Source organism: Fusarium solani (assembly GCF_023522795.1).
Source record: "Fusarium solani strain SB1 chromosome Unknown bctg00000005, whole genome shotgun sequence".
Taxonomy (NCBI): Eukaryota; Fungi; Ascomycota; class Sordariomycetes; order Hypocreales; family Nectriaceae; genus Fusarium; species Fusarium solani.
In genome coordinates, this window is record NW_027072153.1 from 1,639,971 (window position 1) to 1,658,592 (window position 18,622).

The following is an 18,622-nucleotide window of genomic DNA, read 5'->3' on the forward strand; positions in this document are numbered from 1 at the left end:
ATGCCTTCTCAGCAGATAGCTCAGGCCGCTGCGCCTTATATCCCCTCGCGGGATTCCATGGACCGCCACGACTACGGCGTCACAAAGAGCCGCAAGGCTTCGTCGACCGGCGGTGGACGTGCTTGGAGTGATGAGGAGGTGAGATGAAGCCAACCGTAGTTGACTTGTATCGGCTGCTAACACGAGATTCAGGAGGCATATCTTATCCAGACCCGTCTTCAGAAGATGCCCTACAAGTACATTGCTGCCCACCTCAAAAAGACTGAGCTGGCGTGCCGGCTTCACTATCACCAGCTCTCTCATGGCAGCAACCGACGCAACAAGCGTGCCGCCTCTGTCTCATCATCCGGAGCCTCCATCGATCACTCACCCGCAGTGCAAGTGAGCACCGCGAGCCCAGCCCGGGAGAGCATCTCCCGCTCAGCTTCTCCCCCGGCAGCTCTCGCAGCTACAGCCCTCCTTGCAACATCAGCGGTGCCCCCCACGGCAACCACATTCAACTCCCCAGCATTGTCGGCCCTGGCGAGGTACCAAGGCTGCCCTCCATCCTGCCAAAACCCACGGGCATGCCTCTCCCGCCTCCCGTTTCGACATATGCTTCCCCGGCCACCGATGCCCCCGTGCCGATGCCTGCCCCCTTCCACCGCGCAGCCTCCCAGCACCGAACAACACCACCTCTCCGCCTCGACTGCACCGGCATTCCCCCAGCGCCAACTCACACAGCTGCCCACGTCGACCTCTCCCGCCTTCACGCCATCTACTCTGCTCACCGCGCGTCGTTCTGGACAACAATCGCCAGCGAGTACGGCCCCAACGTCTCCCCAACTGTGCTGGAGCAGGCTTGGAAGACGGGCACCTGCTGCAGCCCCTCATCCATCACGCCAATCACTCCCATCTCCAGTCCAGGTAACGCTGAGAAGGAGGCGCAGAACCAGACCCAGTCCAAGGGCCAGGACAAGACACGCATCTCGTCGATCCTCGGCATCGACGCCGACCCCAGAACCGCCCGGGATCGGGATATGGTCAGGCGGCTGGAAGAAGAGCGATTTGGCATGATGCAAATAGCTCACTAAGCGCTACGATCAATGATGTCTGCATGATCCTCATCTCGGGGCAGGTAATAAGAATGAGGAGGGGGTGGAGACACGTACTGCTGTCTTCTCCCCTGTGTATCATATACGCCTCTTGTTTTTCTTCGCATTTCGTTTCTCACTCATGGCATGGTTGCTCTCTCATACTATGAGAGCCACACTCAAACGACACGGCACATCTGCCATCTATTCTACGGTCTACTCGACTCGTGGAGAATGGGCATTCTACTTGGGCCCGCACTCATTTCACGAAACTCCAAACACTTCCCTTCATTTTTATGCTCTGCCTTTCTCTCTTATCACTTTTCTCTCTTATGAACCAAGTACTTATTGTCTAGTGGGTGGGATTCCAATCTCATGAGGTGGGATACAAAAAAGGAGGTTTGACACACGGCATCTGCTACACGACATGAAGAGCAGATGTCGCGGATGGGGGGAGGAGAAAGCCTTCTTTTTCACAGCCCTTTTCTTCCGTCCTTTGCTTGAAGTACAGAACCAGATCCCTGCGGTGGAGGAGAGGGTTCTAGGATCACCTTTGTTTTACATTGTGTTGTCTCTGCGCGTTTTTTTACCACCCGTTTTCTGGCCTTGTTTCTCAGCAATCTTCTCCTTACATGTACAGTCCGATCTTTGTTTCTTGTTAAGGACTGATGAAATTACGGTGATGAAAAAAAGCCAATGCTCTAGCGCTCGGCCTCGCTATTATTTTTTGCTGGGCGGAGGGAGGGGGTTTGTGGGGGAGCGAGATGGATGGATTTACCCTGCTCAGTGGTGAAAGCTGGGCATGATAATTTTACTGATCTTGTCTCCATCTTGACTTCTGTATCTGCTATGTGATGTCTATATGTGATGCGACGTGAGATGATGTGATGTAGAGCCAAGGTGAAACTAGATCGGCGTACATGAGAGCAAGTAGGAGGGGATTGTTTGAGGTTGCTCGAGATGGTGATAGGTCCGGGCAGGCAGTTGTGCGATGTACAGTAAGTTATGGTTTGCTCGCATCAAGAGCATGGATTTGTAGTGGGAGAGGATGATCATCTATGCCTTACTGGCGATGAGTTGTACATACGGGGCCTGGCTCAATATGCAGCGAGCAGGATGAGGCTGCATGAATGGAACCAGATGGCACATGTCTATCTGACGTGACGGACCACTCTGATGGCGGAGACTAGAGTGCTAGCGGATGCATCTCTGCTATCTGGAAGAGCTCCATGATTTGATTTGATTGCTGCATTAATTGACAGCTCTCCTCCACTGTAATCTCCTTTTACCGGCGTCCATGCACGCAACACGGATAGATGCGTCGTTTCCATTTCATATACATGAGACAGCCGATCATTTACAAAACGAAACAAGAGAAAAACGTCAGCATAACGAATTTCGGGTCGGGATTCCCGTGTTTGGGAGGGAGTGGCCGTTGAGGGGGAATGGATTCCGAGGTTCGGGGCGCGGGTCCGGGGCCGGGACATTCGGGAGAGGAGGCTCCGCTGACCGGCCGGGAGACATGGGTTTACCGAACAAGGTAATGGTGACTATCTGGGACAGGTGCATATTTCGCTGGCGACATTTTGAGGCCGGCCATGGGAGGATTCCATCTGGACTTGTTTAACTAACTGCTGCCGAGAGGAGAACAAGGACCCCTCTTTTTGCCCCCCTCATTCCCTCGCGTGTGCATTATCCCTGTTCTTTAAAGAGGGGAGCTTCAAGACGGAGAGAAAGAGGAGACAATGAACTTTAGCAAGGTCCCCAGTTCTTTACTGCAAGCTCGTGACCTTGCCTCTGCGGCCAGGGTAATTGCTAAGCCGACGGTTGGTATTCGATGAGGACTGGTGGCGGGTGGGGATTTTGGGATCGTGAAGACTTGGGGGAATGGTTAGGTACATGATGAATCCATTGGGTCTTTTTTGCCTCTATCTTTTATTGTTCCACAAGATTTGATATCTTTTGATTTACCTTGATGAACCGTCTCTACCCTATCTGGTGCTCCCCCAAAATTTGAGAAAAAAGACATACGATTCTCAAGAACAAAAAGGCTTCTTGTTCTCCACAGGGTGATATCAGCACCTACAGCCCCAAGCCCAAGCCTCCTTGGAAACCTGCCCCGAGCTTAGCCACTTGGTAAGTAAGTTTTTGTTAGCCACTTGGATTGGCAGCTAAAAAGGTCGGAAATGCACACGCCCGCCTTTTGAACGTCGTTGTTCGTTGTGCCGTTCCCTTGAACCTCCGCTTGCCGGCAGAGAGAGGCACGCTCTAACGACGCACGTCAGTCGCACACTCGCACCACATTTTTCAAAATTTCTCCTTCTCCTCCTCCCTTTCGTCATTTTATCAGGACTTGTCTGTCACCTTGTTGTCCGTGGCTGACGGAATCTTTACTTGCAACGTTGTGTCACCCATCACGCCCTCCGACATCGCAAAAAGAAAACTTGCATTATTAGTACCTACATATCTAACCACCGACACTTCAGCCGCACGTTCCGTAAAATACTTGAACTCTTTTTTACTCTAGTTATTGCTTGTATTCTTTAAAGTGCCAACATCTTCAACAATGGCGGACAAGAAAGCTACCGACGTCAGCCCCGTCCCCACCCACGATCCCAAACAGTCCAGCGACTACATCCCCTTCCCGTGCTTGCCTCCCGGAGGACCTCTCAACCGCTGGTCCACAAAGGTCACTCGCGAGCATGACTATCCCGGAGCTCAGGTATGGTCCTCAATTGAGTTTCCCCTCATGTGGTGTCGGGTCTGAAGACCGTCTAGGCCATGCTCTACGGAGCCGGCGTCCCCAACAAGGACAAGATGAAGAACGCGCCCAGGTCGGCATCGCGACCGTCTGGTGGCAGGGCAACCCTTGCAAGTGAGTCTTTGATATTCCAAGAGTAAAATATCTAGCCATTGGCGTTTACCGGTCGTGTTAACATTGGTTTCTCGCAGTACTCATCGTGAGTGAGATGGAACCAAACCAACAGCCTGAAAACTTCACCTCGGCAAGGTGCACTTACACGAAAACCTAGTTCTTGACCTCGGTCAGATCGTCAAGACGGCCGTGGAGAGGGAGGGCATGCTCGGATGGCAGTTCAACACCATCGGCGTGTCAGACGCCATCACCATGGGCGGTGAAGGTGAGTTTTTGTTGAGTCTTGACAGTGAACTAGCGGGCTTAGATGCTACTAGGCATGCGCTTCTCCCTCCAGACACGCGAGATCATCGCCGACTCGATCGAGTCCGTCACCTGCGCTCAGCACCACGATGCCAACATCTCCATTCCCGGCTGTGACAAGAACATGCCCGGAACCGTCATGGCCGCTGCTCGCCACAACCGGCCCTTCATCATGATCTACGGCGGCACCATCCGCAAGGGTCACTCTAACCTTCTCGAGAAGCCCATCAACATCAGCACCTGTTACGAGGCCCAGGGCGCCTTTACATATGGCCGCCTCCATGCAAAGACGGACCCCGGCGCTCCCGGCCGTAACAGCTCTGATGTTATGGACGATATTGAGAAGCATGCCTGTCCTGGAGCTGGTGCCTGTGGTGGTATGTACACGGCAAACACCATGGCTACCGCTATCGAAGCCATGGGTCTCACGCTCCCTGGATCATCCTCGTATCCCGCAGAGTCTCCCGAGAAGCGACGTGAGTGTGAGCGTGCTGCCCAGGTTATCCGAACCACCATGGAGAAGGATCTCCGTCCCCGCGACATCATGACTCGGGCATCGTTTGAAAACGCCCTCGTGCTGACCATGATCCTCGGCGGTTCTACTAATGGTGTGCTTCACTTCCTCGCCATGGCTAACACTGCCGGCGTGCCCCTGACCCTCGACGACGTCCAGCGTGCCAGTGACCGCACCCCTTTCCTCGCAGACCTCGCTCCCAGCGGAAAGTACTACATGGAGGACCTCTACAACGTGGGTGGTACACCCTCCGTCATCAAGATGCTTGTCGCCCGAGGCGTCCTCGATGGAAGCATCATGACCATCACCGGCAAGACCCTTGCCGAGAACGTCGCCGACTGGCCCAGCCTGGACCCCGGTCAAGATATCATCCGTCCCCTCGAGGACCCCATCAAGGCCACCGGCCACATCCGTATCCTCCGCGGTAACTTTGCCCCCGGTGGTGCAGTCGCCAAGATCACAGGCAAGGAAGGTCTCTCCTTCACCGGCAAGGCGCGCGTCTTCGACAGTGAAAAGGAGCTCTCTGCCGCCCTGGCAAACAGCGAGATCACGCGCGACGACGGAAACTTGGTAGTCATTGTGCGGTACGAGGGACCCAAGGGCGGTCCTGGTATGCCTGAGCAGCTCAAGGCTTCTGCAGCCATCATGGGCGCCGGCCTATCCAACCTGGCCCTCGTGACGGACGGCCGATACAGCGGAGCTTCCCACGGCTTCATCGTGGGTCACGTCGTGCCCGAGGCCATGGTCGGAGGACCTATCGCTCTCGTCAAGAACGGCGACGTCATCACCATCGACGCCGTGCGGAACCGCATCGACGTCGACATTACCGACGCCGAGATGGAGAAGCGGAGGAGCGAGTGGAAGGCTCCCGAGCCGAGAGTCAGAAGAGGCGTCTTGGCCAAGTATGCCAAGTTGGTTGGGGACGCCAGTCACGGCGCTGTTACGGATCAGTGGTAAAAAGCTGATACACATGACGAGAATGAAATGTTGATGTCTATATATGTAGTTATGTACTTTGGGTCATGGATTGGGCAGGATATCTGGAAAACAAAAACACTGAATGAGAAAAATGAACGTTACTCTGGCTAAATCTGTTTCCCCCGAGTCAAGAACCCCAACATGCAACTGTGAGACCTCGACTCTATTATTGAAAAAACGACAAACTCATCCAAGACTATTTCAAAAACCCCTAGCAAAACTAACGAAGGGTATCGCGCAGACAGACATCAACACACTTCTCCTTCTCTCGTCTCTCCCATGACAAATGCATCTCCACCCATGCTTCTTCGTGTGCAAAACGTCCTGAAATCATATACGCAACTCTGACCATCATCCCCACCCGACAGGTGCACCCATTACCATGCTATCTCTCTCCAATGCGATTCTGCATCCCGACCTCTAACATCCCCAAATATCTGTGAGGCCCAATGGCTCTCTAGCGGGCTCTAGTCACCCAGCGGCATGCCTTCGAGCTCATCCAGTAACCTCCGCCAGTTGTCGGCGAGCATCTCGGCATACTTAACTCGCTCGCCTGCCCAGTCCTGGTTCCATCGGCTGACGTGGTACTGCGTTGACTGGAACGTGAGGAGCTCGTCGCGAAGGCACTCCTTGACAAAGATGGACCGGTTGTGTTGTTGAACAATAGACTCCTTGTCCTATAAATCGTGTTAGTGGTAGTGGTAGAGGGACAACCATTAAACTTGCCTTGATAATGCTCTCTGCTATCCGGTCAATTTCGCCCGCCTTGACCGTACCCTCCGGCTTCGACCTCAAGTTGGTGAGTTTGGCTTCGTTGGTCTGAATTCTCCTCTCCAGGTAGGGAATGTTGTCCTTGTCCAGTCGTTCCCGTCGGTCAAACAACTCACGCACGCTCACAAGGGCGTCCCTCTGGCGCTTCAGGTCCTCCAGCACACCCTCGTCCCAGCCTCGGCTTTCGTCCTCCATCAGCGCCTGGCACGTCCGTAGATGCTTGCTCATGGCGACCAGTCCGTCATTGAGGAGAGGTACTTCGTTGGTATCAGTTGCGTACGTATCCCCTGATACCTCAGTTAGAGATGCCAGGGACAAGGCGATTCGGGCGTGGTCAGCAGCCACGCCCTCGGTCCTCTTCACGAGGCGATCCATAATGTTGCAAACACCGATGTAAAGCTCAGCCGACCTCTTGACGCCAGCCCGAGTTCGCACAAACAACTCCTCTAGCGTGGGTGGCAACGAATCCTCCAGACCCGGAGGCAGTGCGCGGTCGGTAAACTCGTCCTGAACGGAGATGGTAGCTTGCTTTCGCCAGACAGACAACTCCTGATCCTTATATTAGCTTCAGCAGGAAGCTAAACACGTCAAGGTTTTGTCAACTTACTGTAGGGACCGTCAAGAACATGACGACCAGCTGCTCTTGGCTCAAGATGGGATGTCTGACAAGAGCGTTCAAGAATCTCGCCAGACCCCTTCTTCGCTTCTCAATAAAGGCACCGTCATTTGAGAGATGACTTCCGTTTACACCCACCCGCTTGGGTGGTAGAAGAGGCAATACCCGGAAAGGGTACCTCTTGTGTAGACAATCCAGTAGCCAGACAAAATCACTGTATCGACGAATGACCTTGCTGCCGCGTCGCAGACTAGAGACTTCATAGTTGTGGTGTTGGAACATGAACATGCCCTCCTTCTCTGGCATGAGAACAACAACGACATTCTCCTCCAAGCTGTGACCGGTCCTGCCGCTGCTCGTATGATGCGGAAGACCTGGAGGACCCTGCGTACTGGGCATGGGATCGGGCGCGGTGCCAAAAGGATTTTGGACAGGTCCAGCTGGAGATTCACCGAAGCCGCCTACACCAGTGTTGTGTCCATCGAAATATCCCCAGCCGCTAGGCGTCGTCACCGAGTTGCTGCTATTTTGTCTTCCGCCATTTGGAGGCGCGGCAGGGGGCTCAGCGATGTGCGCGATAGCCGGAGCAGCGATTTCCGCTGTCGGAGGTGTCTCGCCAAAGCCTGTATGGCCGTTTGTGTTGTGGTTCTGGGCGCCGTTGGACCTGGGAGGTCCGTGATGATGGGCCTTGTGCATGTCCGGGCTGCCCCACGGGTCGTCTTCGGGGTCGTCCATGGCTGGTCGGAACTGCTTGGGTTGTTGCTGTACCTGCACAGGCGGTGTAGCCGTATGCTGAATCGGTGTATCTTTCGGAGGCGTTTGAGGAGGCTTCGCAGAAAGTTCAGTAACTGGAGGCAGGACGGGCTCTGCAGTAAGGCCGGCAAGCTTGGGTTGTGGGAGGTCTGTGATGAAATGAGTTATTAGCTGTACAGGTAGTGTCTCCACCAACCGGGGGACATGCAAGCACTGATGTGATATGACATGGCCCCGACGATAAGGCAGCGAATCGCCCAAGGCTAGGCGACTTGTTTGTGTCTGAAAATAACATTGTGTTGCCGGAAGACAAGCATAGACATGCATAGAAGAAGTACTCACGTCGTCGTCGTTCATCAACACCATCAAGGCTGATGATCTCGCCCTCCTGTGCCAAGCCCACCAGCGCCAACAACACATTAAACTCGTTTCGATCCAGCGTCACATCCCCCCCACCGGGAGCCACGAGGGACATGATGCGAGCTTGGGCATCCGCACCGAGTCTCGCTGTGGCAAAGAGCTTTGCGATGCCTCCAGCTGTGACCCGGCCGTTGGTACCATCTTCGCGCACTACCGTGTCGAAGGTCTCGATATAGGTGTCGGGCACATCGCTCGCGGGGAGGAGGTTGCGGATCAGGTCGGCGCGGCTCTGCGGCTTGCGCGGCGAGGGCATACCCCAAGGCGAACCGTGAGGGCCATCGTCGTCGGCAAAGAGGCTGTTGGAGGATGGCCTTGATGGGACGTCGTCATCGAAGAGACCGGCGCTGCCGCCACGAGTCGGGCCACTGGACGAGCCCAATCCAGGGTTGTCGTCAGTCGGCGATGTTCCAAACAAGGACATCGTGACTTTGGATGGTGTCGCCTGTGTCAGTCTTTCGTCTTTGTTCCGCGACGCGTATCAGGCTCGTCGATGTCGATCCGTACTGTAGCGATACTCGTAGAGCGTTGTAGATCCCGTCGTTCGGAAGCGAGGCGTAATCGAAGCCGCGGGTGAATGCTACAACACGACCACAGCTCTAGTCGGAGAGAATCGGCCGCAAAACAGATAAAAAGCAACTGCAGGTGATGTGGAACAACTAGTAGACCATACAGCGGCTAAAATGACAAGACGGACGCGAATTGAGAGGCAACCGGGGAGGTTGGTGAAGTCATTCCAGAGTGGAGAAGACTTGGATGCTGCGACATCAACTTGAGGCAGAGCTCCTGTGGAGCATCACGGGTACGTACCTACATGCGCAGGGCATCTGGAACCTGAACCCGCCGAAACAGGCAGGCACCCAACGCCACACCTGTCAAACCTGTGGCTGATATCACTCATTACTAGGTATCACAGAGATGAATTGAAAAGGTTCAATTGATTGTACATTGCTTGTTATCACATCCAAGTCATCATCATGCTTGGGTCGGTATAATACACTTCTCCGACATGCTTGTCCCCCGCCCTTAGAACAGCGTCTCCTCGGTGACCTTGTTCTCCTTCTTGACCTCGCTCTTGATCTTGTGCACTCCCGGCACCCTAAAGTACAAACTGGGCGACTCGCCTGGCGCCAGCTGGTGGCTCAGGTATCCTCGGTGTGCGGGATCACGGTAGTACTCGATGTCCTCACGGCTGGTAGGGTCGGGTAACCGGTATCGGAAGGGGGATTCGCGGGCTGCGGCCACTACGGACTCGACGTGCTCCTTGCCCTGGGGCAGAGGCTTGTCTGTGTTGACCGACTCGCCCGTTAGAAGTCGCCTCATGGCGAGCTTGGTGTAGTAACGGGTCAGGATCTTGCCGCCGGCGCCCTCAATCGCGGCAATGGCACCGGCCGAGGCACGGGAGACCATTACATCAATGGGCTGCTTGAGGCTGTCTCCGCCACGGGACAGCACCTTGATGCCATCCTTGATGGTGCCGACAATTCCACACTCGATCAATTCCTTGGGGGTGATCTGCTTCGTGGGGTCAAGTCGTCCCTGGTCAATCCAAGCCTGGATCTGGTCGAGGTTCACTTCGGACATCTGAGGGGCTCGGCTGCCGGTGTGTTAGCCAATTGATCTTATTTCTTCCAATTCCTTGCATGTCTCGATTGCAGAGAACGTGGGCATCCTCACAAGTTACTGAAACCCTTTCGGCCGTGCTTGACAATCAGAGGTGTCTGACCACCCTGGAACCAAGGCTTAACCTTTCCATGCTGTTTCTGACCCTTGTGACCACGACCAGACGTCTTTCCGTGCCCGGAAGAGGGACCGCGACCGACTCTCTTCTTGTTATGAATGGCGCCGGGGTTGTTGGCGAGGCTGCTGAGGATGGAAGCGTTGCGGGTCTGGAGGGAGAGGCCGGCGAGGTACGCGGTCAGTGACGACACGGGAGCATTGGCGGTTGCCCTGCAGCACAGCGATGTGCTGAGGGGAGAAATTCGAGGAGGCATCGTCGGGAGGGAAGGGCGCCGTGGCCGTAGCTTTCGAGGTTGATGCTGGCGCTCTCAAGACCGTCGGCATCCAATTTTTTGGAGAGCGTTAGCGGGACATCAGTCTGGGGTTTGTGGATGCCTCAGGCCACAACAGCTCTTCATGCCTATCACAACGGGCGAACCTCATAGACGATAGGTAGTTCATGTGTTTGGGATGAAAATATGAATTCGTATTTTTTAGAATATAGTAACTGACATCGATATTACATTATCTTGCCTTTGACAGTGTTGCGCGTCTCTTGGTGTTGATAGTACGCCGACAGTTTTCGTCTCGACCTTTTGGGGACAAAACCAAAGATATAAAGGTTGATTGATGGCAGAGCAGTCCGTCTTATGTGCAATTGCGAGGATAATTGAAGCTTTTGAATGGAATTTTTGTGCCTTTGTAAAAATTTTGCCTTGAGGAGACGCTGTCTCGCACAACGCCAGTTCAATCATTGGTAGCCACTGGTATAAGGCATTGCTTCCCTAACTGGGTGGGCGGACATGGAATTCTCACGAGCCTTGGAGAGTAAAGAAGAAGAGTATTAAATGGTCGATATTAAGGACGCTATACGACAGAATGCAACCCAACCGCTGCCCAAATGTTCTTTCCAACGCAGCTCCAAACTCCAGGACCAAAGAGCCAATTCGTTTCTACATCACAACTCCACAACCCTCCCATCATCAAACCCTCTCGTATCCTCCAATGTCGGACCCTTATAGCCCAAAACATACCCCCTCTGATTCGCAACGACCTTGATGCCTCCCCTCTGAAACTCAGTTGTAAAGTGCGTGTGTCCAAACATCCACATCGCTACCCCGCGCATAAACTCCCTAGCCTGAAGCACATCTGTCGAAAATGCTGTTTTATATGGAACCTTGACGTGCTCCGGCCGTGATGCACCTCGTACACAGGGTGCGTGATGCGTCACTACAAGAACGTTGCGCTGGGACTCTGGAGGGAGCTCGTTGAGTTCGGCGACGGTGGTTGAGAGGTACTCGAGGTCCTTGGCGTGGCACTCGTTGTGCTTGGCGACCGACCAGCCAGAGATGAGCTTGTAGTCTGAAACCCGGAGTGTGATGATTTCCGCTGCCGAGGGATGGATATTTGACCAGAGCGTTGCGCCGACAATAGTCAGCTTCGAATCAGGGTCGTCCCATCGCTTCCTATCCAAGATCACAAGTTTGCCCTCAAGAACCTCCTCCTTCTCCAACTCCTTTGCTTTTTCCACACCATCCTCATAACTCATCTCGTAGAACTCGTGGTTCCCGAGGACAAGAAATACCTTTTCAAAGCGTGCGGTCTGGCGTGCGAGAAAGGGGAGAAACATATCGTAGTCGACCAGTCGACCAATGTCACCACCAAGGACGAGCAGGGGCGCCTTGACTGGAAAGTCAAATGTCGAGTATTGTCGGTTTAGCTCGAGATGTAGATCTGACATGATCTGCACTGTTCGGCCACATGGCTCCCGGGTTGGGATTGAAGGGCCGAAGAGATACTCGGAAACACGGCTCAGAGCCTCCATTGTGTGTGAGAGGGACAATAGATTGTAGTGTAAGATGCAAGTTTTGACGTCCAAGAAATGAGCTGGATGATCCAAACAAGTCTCCTTGAGGTGTCAGCAACTAGGACTCTTATATAGGACTCGATTTGTTAGACAACCCTCCCTCTTTGTGTGGGGTCAGAACTCATCGCCATTGCTGAGAGGCGGTGCTTGTTAGCTTGAGGGCCTCCAACGCCACCATCAGCCCTGGCAAATCTGCCTACACCAACGCCAATGACAAGGCTTCCTTTGTCTTCTGATCTCAGCCGCAGGGACGGTACCGTAGTTTCGGTTCGGTAGTTCCCATGAGGCTTGAGGCTTGCAGGCATTATCATCGGGAATGGCCCATGCATGCCATCCCATGTTCACTAATGTCGCGATCCGTAAAATGAGGTAGCGTGTAGTGAGGGAACAGGAGCCACGAACACAAGTATTAAATAAAGCACTGCTTCCAAGCGGCCGTTATTTGCAGGAATGAGTGATTGCTCAGTCCCATGTATCATTAATACCCAATGTAGTGTACTCTTTCACCTCGCTTCCGAGTACCAAAATGCAGCCCGAAATCTATCAGATCAATAACGGCACCCAACCCTCATCTGTAACAAGGTTCCCACAATGCGTGTGCCGTGTCCTGTAGTGCAAATTCGACCAGTATCCTGAACGAGATCTGTGATCGAAAAGACGAACAAATAGGTCTAGGCCACCACCCTAAAACAAAACGCCACTCCTCTTTTTATCCTGGCCCTGGCCGTGTGCGATTATCGTCTTGATTATGCCCAACAAACTCGCTCATGCTCTTGGGAGCATTGGTGTCCGTTGGTATCCGATTCCTCCACATTAGTTAAGGAGGTTCTGGTGGAAGGGTCTCGGCTCGCTGCTGGCATTGAACGAGTCTCGCCGGTTGGTTACTCAATATGGATGAGCCCAGCCTCCCGCAACGTCGACCCATTCAGCCAGACAAGATCCTTCCTTGCCCTCCACGTCGACAACATCTGTGTCGCATCTGCACCGGCAGCCAATACCACCTTCTTGTACGTCATCCCAGTGTTCCCAGTAGTCGTCCTCCTCGATTCGTTTTCGCTCGGGGAATGTCGTCTTCTCCAGATAAGGTTCTCGCGCGAGCTGCTTGCCCGGTGCATTCGCAGGACAGTGCTGGATTGTTGTATGTCGGTATCCAAAGTCTCGGAAGTAGTGGATATCTTGAGGACCCAGCAGCGCGCCAGCGGCAAGGGAATGGATAGGAGCATCGCCCCACTGCAAGTTGTTAGCATTGGATCTCGAAAGAGAGACAACAAGGCGTACTCGTTCCATCCAGAAACCGCCACTCCGGTCCATCATTTCGAAGAAATCCTGATACTCCTTGCTGCGGAACCAGCTGAGCTTGGCAATCTCAAAATTGGACCAGAAGTGGCACATGTTGTACTTCTCCCCCTCCATGGACTCGGGATCCACGAGAGGCTCCTTCTTCTTGGTGAAGGACTCCCACAAGCTCTTGTCCGCTACTGGAGTATCGCTGTCCTGAGGAGCGTCCTCATCCTCCTCTGGTGGCTCAACAAACATTTCCCATAGACCCTTGGAGGTGAGATTGTTCAATCGCTTGTAGGCGGAGGCATATCGGAAGATGTTGGGGACGGTCTCGCGGAGTTCCTTGACGGCAATGGTGAAGCCGTAGGTCTTGTTGTGTTCGATCATTTTGAGGAAAGGATCGCTGGTCGAAGTTAGCAACTGAGAGGTAGTAGACCGGAAGGAAGGCGACTAACTATGTAATGTCGCAAAAGTAACTGATCTCCGGCTCAACACGCCAATACCACTCGTACTTGAGCAATAGAGGGTGGTTAAAGAAGAAGCTATACCCGTGTTAGTGGAACCCCGTGAGAATTCCATTCTTGACATACCCAGAGTAGAATCTGCACATCTTGTGGTAGCTCTCAAGACCTCCGTACATGACGGCTGCGTCGCCTTGCTTGGCAATGCCTTCTGTAGCAACCTTGGGGTCCAGCCAGTCAGGGAATCCCCACATGTCTGGCCCGACCTTGCCGAACTCGACCTCCCCTGAAGTATAATTTCGAACGGCCTCCTTGAAATTATCGTCGAAGTCGCCATCGTTGAGGAAAACGTATGGATAGTGATACCATCTGTTGAAGTGCCTCTCGACCGACTTGATGGATTGTACAACGCCATCGATCTCCTTGTTTCGAGCGAGGATCACAAAGGCAGCGTTCGCTCGGGGCTGGCTGGTGTCGGGCTGGGCGCAGCCCTCGACAAACACCTTGTCGTACTTTTCGCTGATTTTGCTGTCGTGACGACACGTCAGTTGTGGATGATTTAGAGTTTTGGGGATCAGACAGACATACCGCATGGCTGGGGCAGCGCCCCCTGGTATCAGGAATCTCCCGGGAGAGCTGGGATGACTGACGAAGAGAATAAAGATGAGGATTAAAACAAGCATAGGAAAGAAAATTACAACGCCTAGAGGCACAGAAATGGTAGAGTTCCCCCTTAACCGCAGCGGCCGGCGAAAAAAGGCCAGGCGGGAGTCGAGGGTCTTGTGTTTAGAGCCCCTCTTCTCATCGAGGGGAAGCTGTAGAGGAGGTTTGCTGGGAGCCACCTTTGTGGCCCTTCGAATCAGGTCCATGGCGAGAAGGGGCCTACCGCGGCGGCAGGTTCTGAGATTGAAAGCAGTTGAGGTCGGGAGGACATGAATTGCGCCGTGTCGTGGCGCCTGCGACAGCCGGCGAAGGAGCAGGGAGACAGGAAAGGTCGGGTGTGTCCAAGGGGGAGATTAAAGAAGCTTGAAGTTGTAGATATCGCAAAGGGGGTAGTAAATCGTTCGTCGTCGTCGGTCGTAGCTCGTCGTCGAAATGCGCAACAAGGAAAAAAAATCGATTGAGACACGCGGGTTCGTGGGGACCTCGTACAGGCAACGGAACGGAACCTCAACAGATGTATGCGTGATGCCGGCCGGTGATGGATGGAATGAATAAGTAACGAGCGACAGGGACCACGTTCCCTGAACCAAGATTTCCACTCCTCGACCTAAGTAAGTCACTGACTGACGCGGCGGTGGGGCGACCCTTGGCGACTCGAGCACAGGAGAATCGGGGATGGATGGATGTGAGGACGGGACGGTCGACGACTCCGGCGGACGGAGCTAAGGGGGTGGTGGTCTTGGTCTTGGCCTACGGGAGGTAATGCGGGAGAGTCAAACGGAAGGGTGGGAAACAAGAAAAGGGAGGGAGAAAAGAGTGTGGGAAGTGGGAGGAGGCTCGGGAGAGGACCCGCGATGCGCCAAGGCAATGAATGCTTGATGCTTGCTGAAGGTGGTGGTGGTAGTGGTGGTGATATGATGTGTGCAGAGGCCACAGCGGCAACATGATGCTAAACTTTGCCATCCACTGCCAGACCCAACCTAAGGAAACCTGGAAGCCACATTTCTGAGATCCCTGGAACCTGCAGGGGGGAACGGGGAGTCCGTGGGCCAATAGACCGCCTGCAGCACAGAGGCCCGGGTCCAATCAGGGGCCGCAGGTTTACCTAAAAAGGCGGAATATTGGTATCTCCCGGTCCGGGACTCCCCTGCGCGACCCCGGCATAGCTGGAATTGCGCTGGTCTCTGTCCCTTGCAAGGAGAAGGAAGTTGTGATTAGGTTCTCACAGCAGGAGAATCGAATCTCCCTTTTTCTTCCTCGCCAGCCAGACGAGAAGCCTCCTTGCCTACCTGTGGCTAGTGCTGCCCCACGTGTCTCATGCAAGCCCATCGCTGATAACAGTCTAGGGCGGAATTGGACGGGCATCCAAGGTTTTTTTTCTGACCAGCGACTGACTTGTTTGGACGGAGCGGAGCGGATAGAAGCCGTCACATGCACGCGTGGTCGTGGATCTTGGAAGCGTGGAGCGTGACGAGAGCGGCTGCGGCTATAATCAGATCTTGGTATCACAGGAGCTGACAAAGAGCCGCCTTGCTGACAGCTGACGTCGCTCGCATCCTGTCCAACCAGCAGCACCACAGCTTGCATCAGAAACAAAAATCTGGGGAAATCTTACCTTGCCTGGCTGAGGCGCTTCTCGACTTCTTTTGTGTCAGCCTCTGATTTGGTCTGACCTGACAACAAAAATGCCTCCCAAAATAACATCCAAGAACCTCTCTTACGACAACTCGGCACCGCCATTTCTCGCTGCTCTCCGTGCTCAAGCTGCGGGTGCGACTGGTCCTGATCCTCTCCTCGCTGCGCAACGAAGGTCAGCCAAGAAGCGGTCAAGTAGTGAAGAGGCTGAAGATGTACCTCTTGTCGTGGATGAGGATGGGAACGTGGTGAACTTGGAGGTCGACAAGGACGGGATAGTCAAGGAGCCGGCGAATCATTCACTGGACCCTTCAGCAGAAAAGGAATCGACAAAGGAACCAGAGAGCAAAGCAGCCATTGGAGGCAGAAAACGCAAAGTCGGAAAGGTCATCGGTGAAGCTGCTGAGGAGCCAGTTGACAAGGAGGCCGATGGCAAAAAGGACAAGAACGTGGACGCTGATAAGGAGGCTGTCAAGAACCGGAAACCCAAGAAGAAGGCCAAAAAGATCAAGCTGAGTTTTGATGAGGACGAGGGATGAGGATGTCGGACGTGGGAACCAATGCGACTTTTGACATCAAACGGAGGCGCAGCCAAGGATAAACCCCAGCCGACGTTTTTGACCCATTCGCGGCCGCCAGGGAGGCTATGCCATCACACCACCATGACCTTGAGGAAACCGACGATGAAGGGTCAACATGCCGATCAGTGTTCTGGATACGATACGTCTACGGAACCAATCTTCTCCTGAAGACTGCTGTCATCTTGACTGAGCTCACATTGAAATCTGAAAAGAGCAAGCCGAGTGAGCCAGGGTCAGTTGAGCCAGCGTTCGGATGAATTGACGTGGTAGGGCTGGCATTGACTTCACCTCGGGTAGGGTCCTAGTCGGCTCTTGGAAACATGTCATGTCGTGTTGGATGACATCACCTACCCTCTTCAAGATACGCGTTTAGAACCTCGAGCATTCCTTCTATGAAGCCATGGCTAAAACCTCACAATACACGCAGTCCAATTACTGTCAACATCAACTTCTGGAAGCTAGTAAATTGACACAGGGAATAAGCACCCTAATCTACACAAAACAACACCTCTCCCCAGGGCACTATCCACATCCGTCTAGTTTTCACTGATACTACAGCCCCGTCCCTTCAATGGCCCTCGGCGCAATGCATTTATCGGTATCGGTACTCGGGCTTGATGTAATCGGCAAAGGTCTTGGGCTCCTCAAACTCGGGAGGGTGGTGGTGGTGGTGGTCATCCTCGGGGCCGACGTAGTCCATCTTGTAGACGCTGCCGCACTCGGGGCATCGCTCAATGGGGCGCTCGCGGGTGAGCTTCAAAGTTACAATGTCAGCTATTCACTTCCATCCGTCCGGGATCGCAGGATCAAGACTTACGCCGAGCCAGTGAACGTTGTGAGAGTCGGCGGGGAAACCGGTGCAACCAGCGAACTGCTCCTCACCGGCGGATCGGACGATGATGGGCTCGGCCATCGTGCCAAGGCGGCTGGCGTCGAGAGGGCGCATATCGAAGATATCGACACCCTCCATCTTACCGAGAATCTCCAGACGCTCCAGACCGGTGGCTTGCTCGAGATCGGTAGGGACGGTACCGGGCTGGGCACCGGGACCGAAGAGGTCGTCCTCAGCGCGGACCTCTGTGGAAGGATTCTTGTCAGCGGGCGTTCCGTCACGATGGGGGGTCGACCGAGGTTATGTATGACGCGGATTGAGGCTGTCGATGGCGGAATTGTCGAGACGTACCCTTCAGAGTCTTGTAGGCGCCGACCTTCTTGTCGGCAGAGCCGGCGAGGGCAGCGGCCTGCTCCTTGGGGGTGGCAGGCTTGGAAGCCTCACCTGTTGGAAAACGAGAGTCAGCCATCATACGACGATCGCCATTGGCTGGACGGGGCAAGCAAATTGCGTACGGCGAACAAACGAGGTGGTGAAGGTGCGAGCGACGACGGGGGAGACGGCGGCGCGGCGGGCCGCGGCGATGGCGGATCGTTGCAGGAACATTGTGATGGTGAGAATTCGCCGGCGGATGGGGTCGAAGCTTTGGGGATGATTCGGGATGGGCTGGGAAGAGGTGTTGTCGAGGGATTTGTGAGGATGGGCTGATTTGGGTCGAAGTTGGAGGACGGATCCATCCGGGCAAGCGAATTGGCCAATCAGATGAGCTGTAATTTGGTGCACGTGACTTTGCACGAACCACCGGGTCAGCTCCGACTCTTCACGTTTAAGCGATTGCTAAGGCGACCGTCGGAAGCTCCAAGAGCTCTAGAAGCTCACATTTTACTAGAATTGAGCTATAAAGAGATATGTATCATGTGTGGGAAGTATCCAACTCAATTGACTTGAAAAATAGCCTTATCAGATTCATTTGCTATTTTTCCCGCCTTCCATCTCTCGTCGCGCGCAAGGCTTAGTCAGACATTTGATCCGGTTTGTTCCTCAATCTCAGCCCACCAAGGCTCAACTCAACCTCGTCCTAGCTTTCATACCTAGCCAAGTTACCTACCTCTCTCAGCGCGAACATATTTAGGGCATCCATTCATGATAGAACTTTAAACAAACCTGCTATCATTCAATCCAGCTGCTGGATACACGTCTTTTTTTTTCTCATTCTTTTCATTCTTCACCTCGCACCTGCGTTCGTAATCCGCAACCCAGTGAGTTACTGTGCCGCACTAGCT

At 53.9% G+C, this 18,622-nt stretch overlaps 8 protein-coding genes across 8 annotated transcripts; 3 read left to right on the forward strand and 5 right to left on the reverse strand.

Annotated features, from left to right (window-relative positions):
• Positions 1–1,073, forward strand: MRS44_008933 (uncharacterized protein; the record flags this gene model as incomplete). Its single annotated transcript, XM_065621117.1, has 3 exons — positions 1–138; positions 193–236; positions 377–1,073. The coding sequence occupies 3 exons, from the start codon at positions 1–3 to the stop codon at positions 1,071–1,073; spliced, it is 879 nt and encodes a 292-aa protein (XP_065477189.1).
• Positions 1,074–3,639: 2,566 nt separating this feature from the next.
• MRS44_008934 (uncharacterized protein) lies at positions 3,640–5,722 on the forward strand (the record flags this gene model as incomplete). The annotated part of the gene is made up of 4 exons (XM_065621118.1): positions 3,640–3,795; positions 3,852–3,948; positions 4,106–4,213; positions 4,266–5,722. 4 exons carry the CDS (start codon positions 3,640–3,642, stop codon positions 5,720–5,722), a joined length of 1,818 nt encoding a protein of 605 aa, XP_065477190.1.
• A 488-nt stretch (positions 5,723–6,210) lies between these two features.
• Positions 6,211–8,724, reverse strand: MRS44_008935 (uncharacterized protein; the record flags this gene model as incomplete). Its single annotated transcript, XM_065621119.1, has 4 exons — positions 6,211–6,420; positions 6,515–7,069; positions 7,122–8,032; positions 8,226–8,724. 4 exons carry the CDS (start codon positions 8,722–8,724, stop codon positions 6,211–6,213), a joined length of 2,175 nt encoding a protein of 724 aa, XP_065477191.1.
• Positions 8,725–9,326: 602 nt separating this feature from the next.
• Positions 9,327–10,294, reverse strand: MRS44_008936 (mitochondrial 54S ribosomal protein uL15m; the record flags this gene model as incomplete). The annotated part of the gene is made up of 2 exons (XM_046276370.2): positions 9,327–9,897; positions 9,978–10,294. 2 exons carry the CDS (start codon positions 10,292–10,294, stop codon positions 9,327–9,329), a joined length of 888 nt encoding a protein of 295 aa, XP_046132398.1.
• Positions 10,295–10,977: 683 nt separating this feature from the next.
• MRS44_008937 (uncharacterized protein) lies at positions 10,978–11,844 on the reverse strand (the record flags this gene model as incomplete). Its single annotated transcript, XM_046269744.2, has 1 exon — positions 10,978–11,844. One exon carries the CDS (start codon positions 11,842–11,844, stop codon positions 10,978–10,980), a length of 867 nt encoding a protein of 288 aa, XP_046132399.2.
• A 927-nt stretch (positions 11,845–12,771) lies between these two features.
• On the reverse strand, positions 12,772–14,497 carry MRS44_008938 (uncharacterized protein; the record flags this gene model as incomplete). The annotated part of the gene is made up of 5 exons (XM_046281224.2): positions 12,772–13,116; positions 13,165–13,570; positions 13,623–13,709; positions 13,758–14,156; positions 14,217–14,497. 5 exons carry the CDS (start codon positions 14,495–14,497, stop codon positions 12,772–12,774), a joined length of 1,518 nt encoding a protein of 505 aa, XP_046132400.1.
• A 1,479-nt stretch (positions 14,498–15,976) lies between these two features.
• On the forward strand, positions 15,977–16,465 carry MRS44_008939 (uncharacterized protein; the record flags this gene model as incomplete). Its single annotated transcript, XM_046269745.2, has 1 exon — positions 15,977–16,465. One exon carries the CDS (start codon positions 15,977–15,979, stop codon positions 16,463–16,465), a length of 489 nt encoding a protein of 162 aa, XP_046132401.1.
• A 634-nt stretch (positions 16,466–17,099) lies between these two features.
• MRS44_008940 (uncharacterized protein) lies at positions 17,100–17,945 on the reverse strand (the record flags this gene model as incomplete). The annotated part of the gene is made up of 4 exons (XM_046276371.2): positions 17,100–17,261; positions 17,325–17,584; positions 17,691–17,783; positions 17,855–17,945. 4 exons carry the CDS (start codon positions 17,943–17,945, stop codon positions 17,100–17,102), a joined length of 606 nt encoding a protein of 201 aa, XP_046132402.1.
• Between the last annotated feature and the right edge of the window lie 677 nt (positions 17,946–18,622).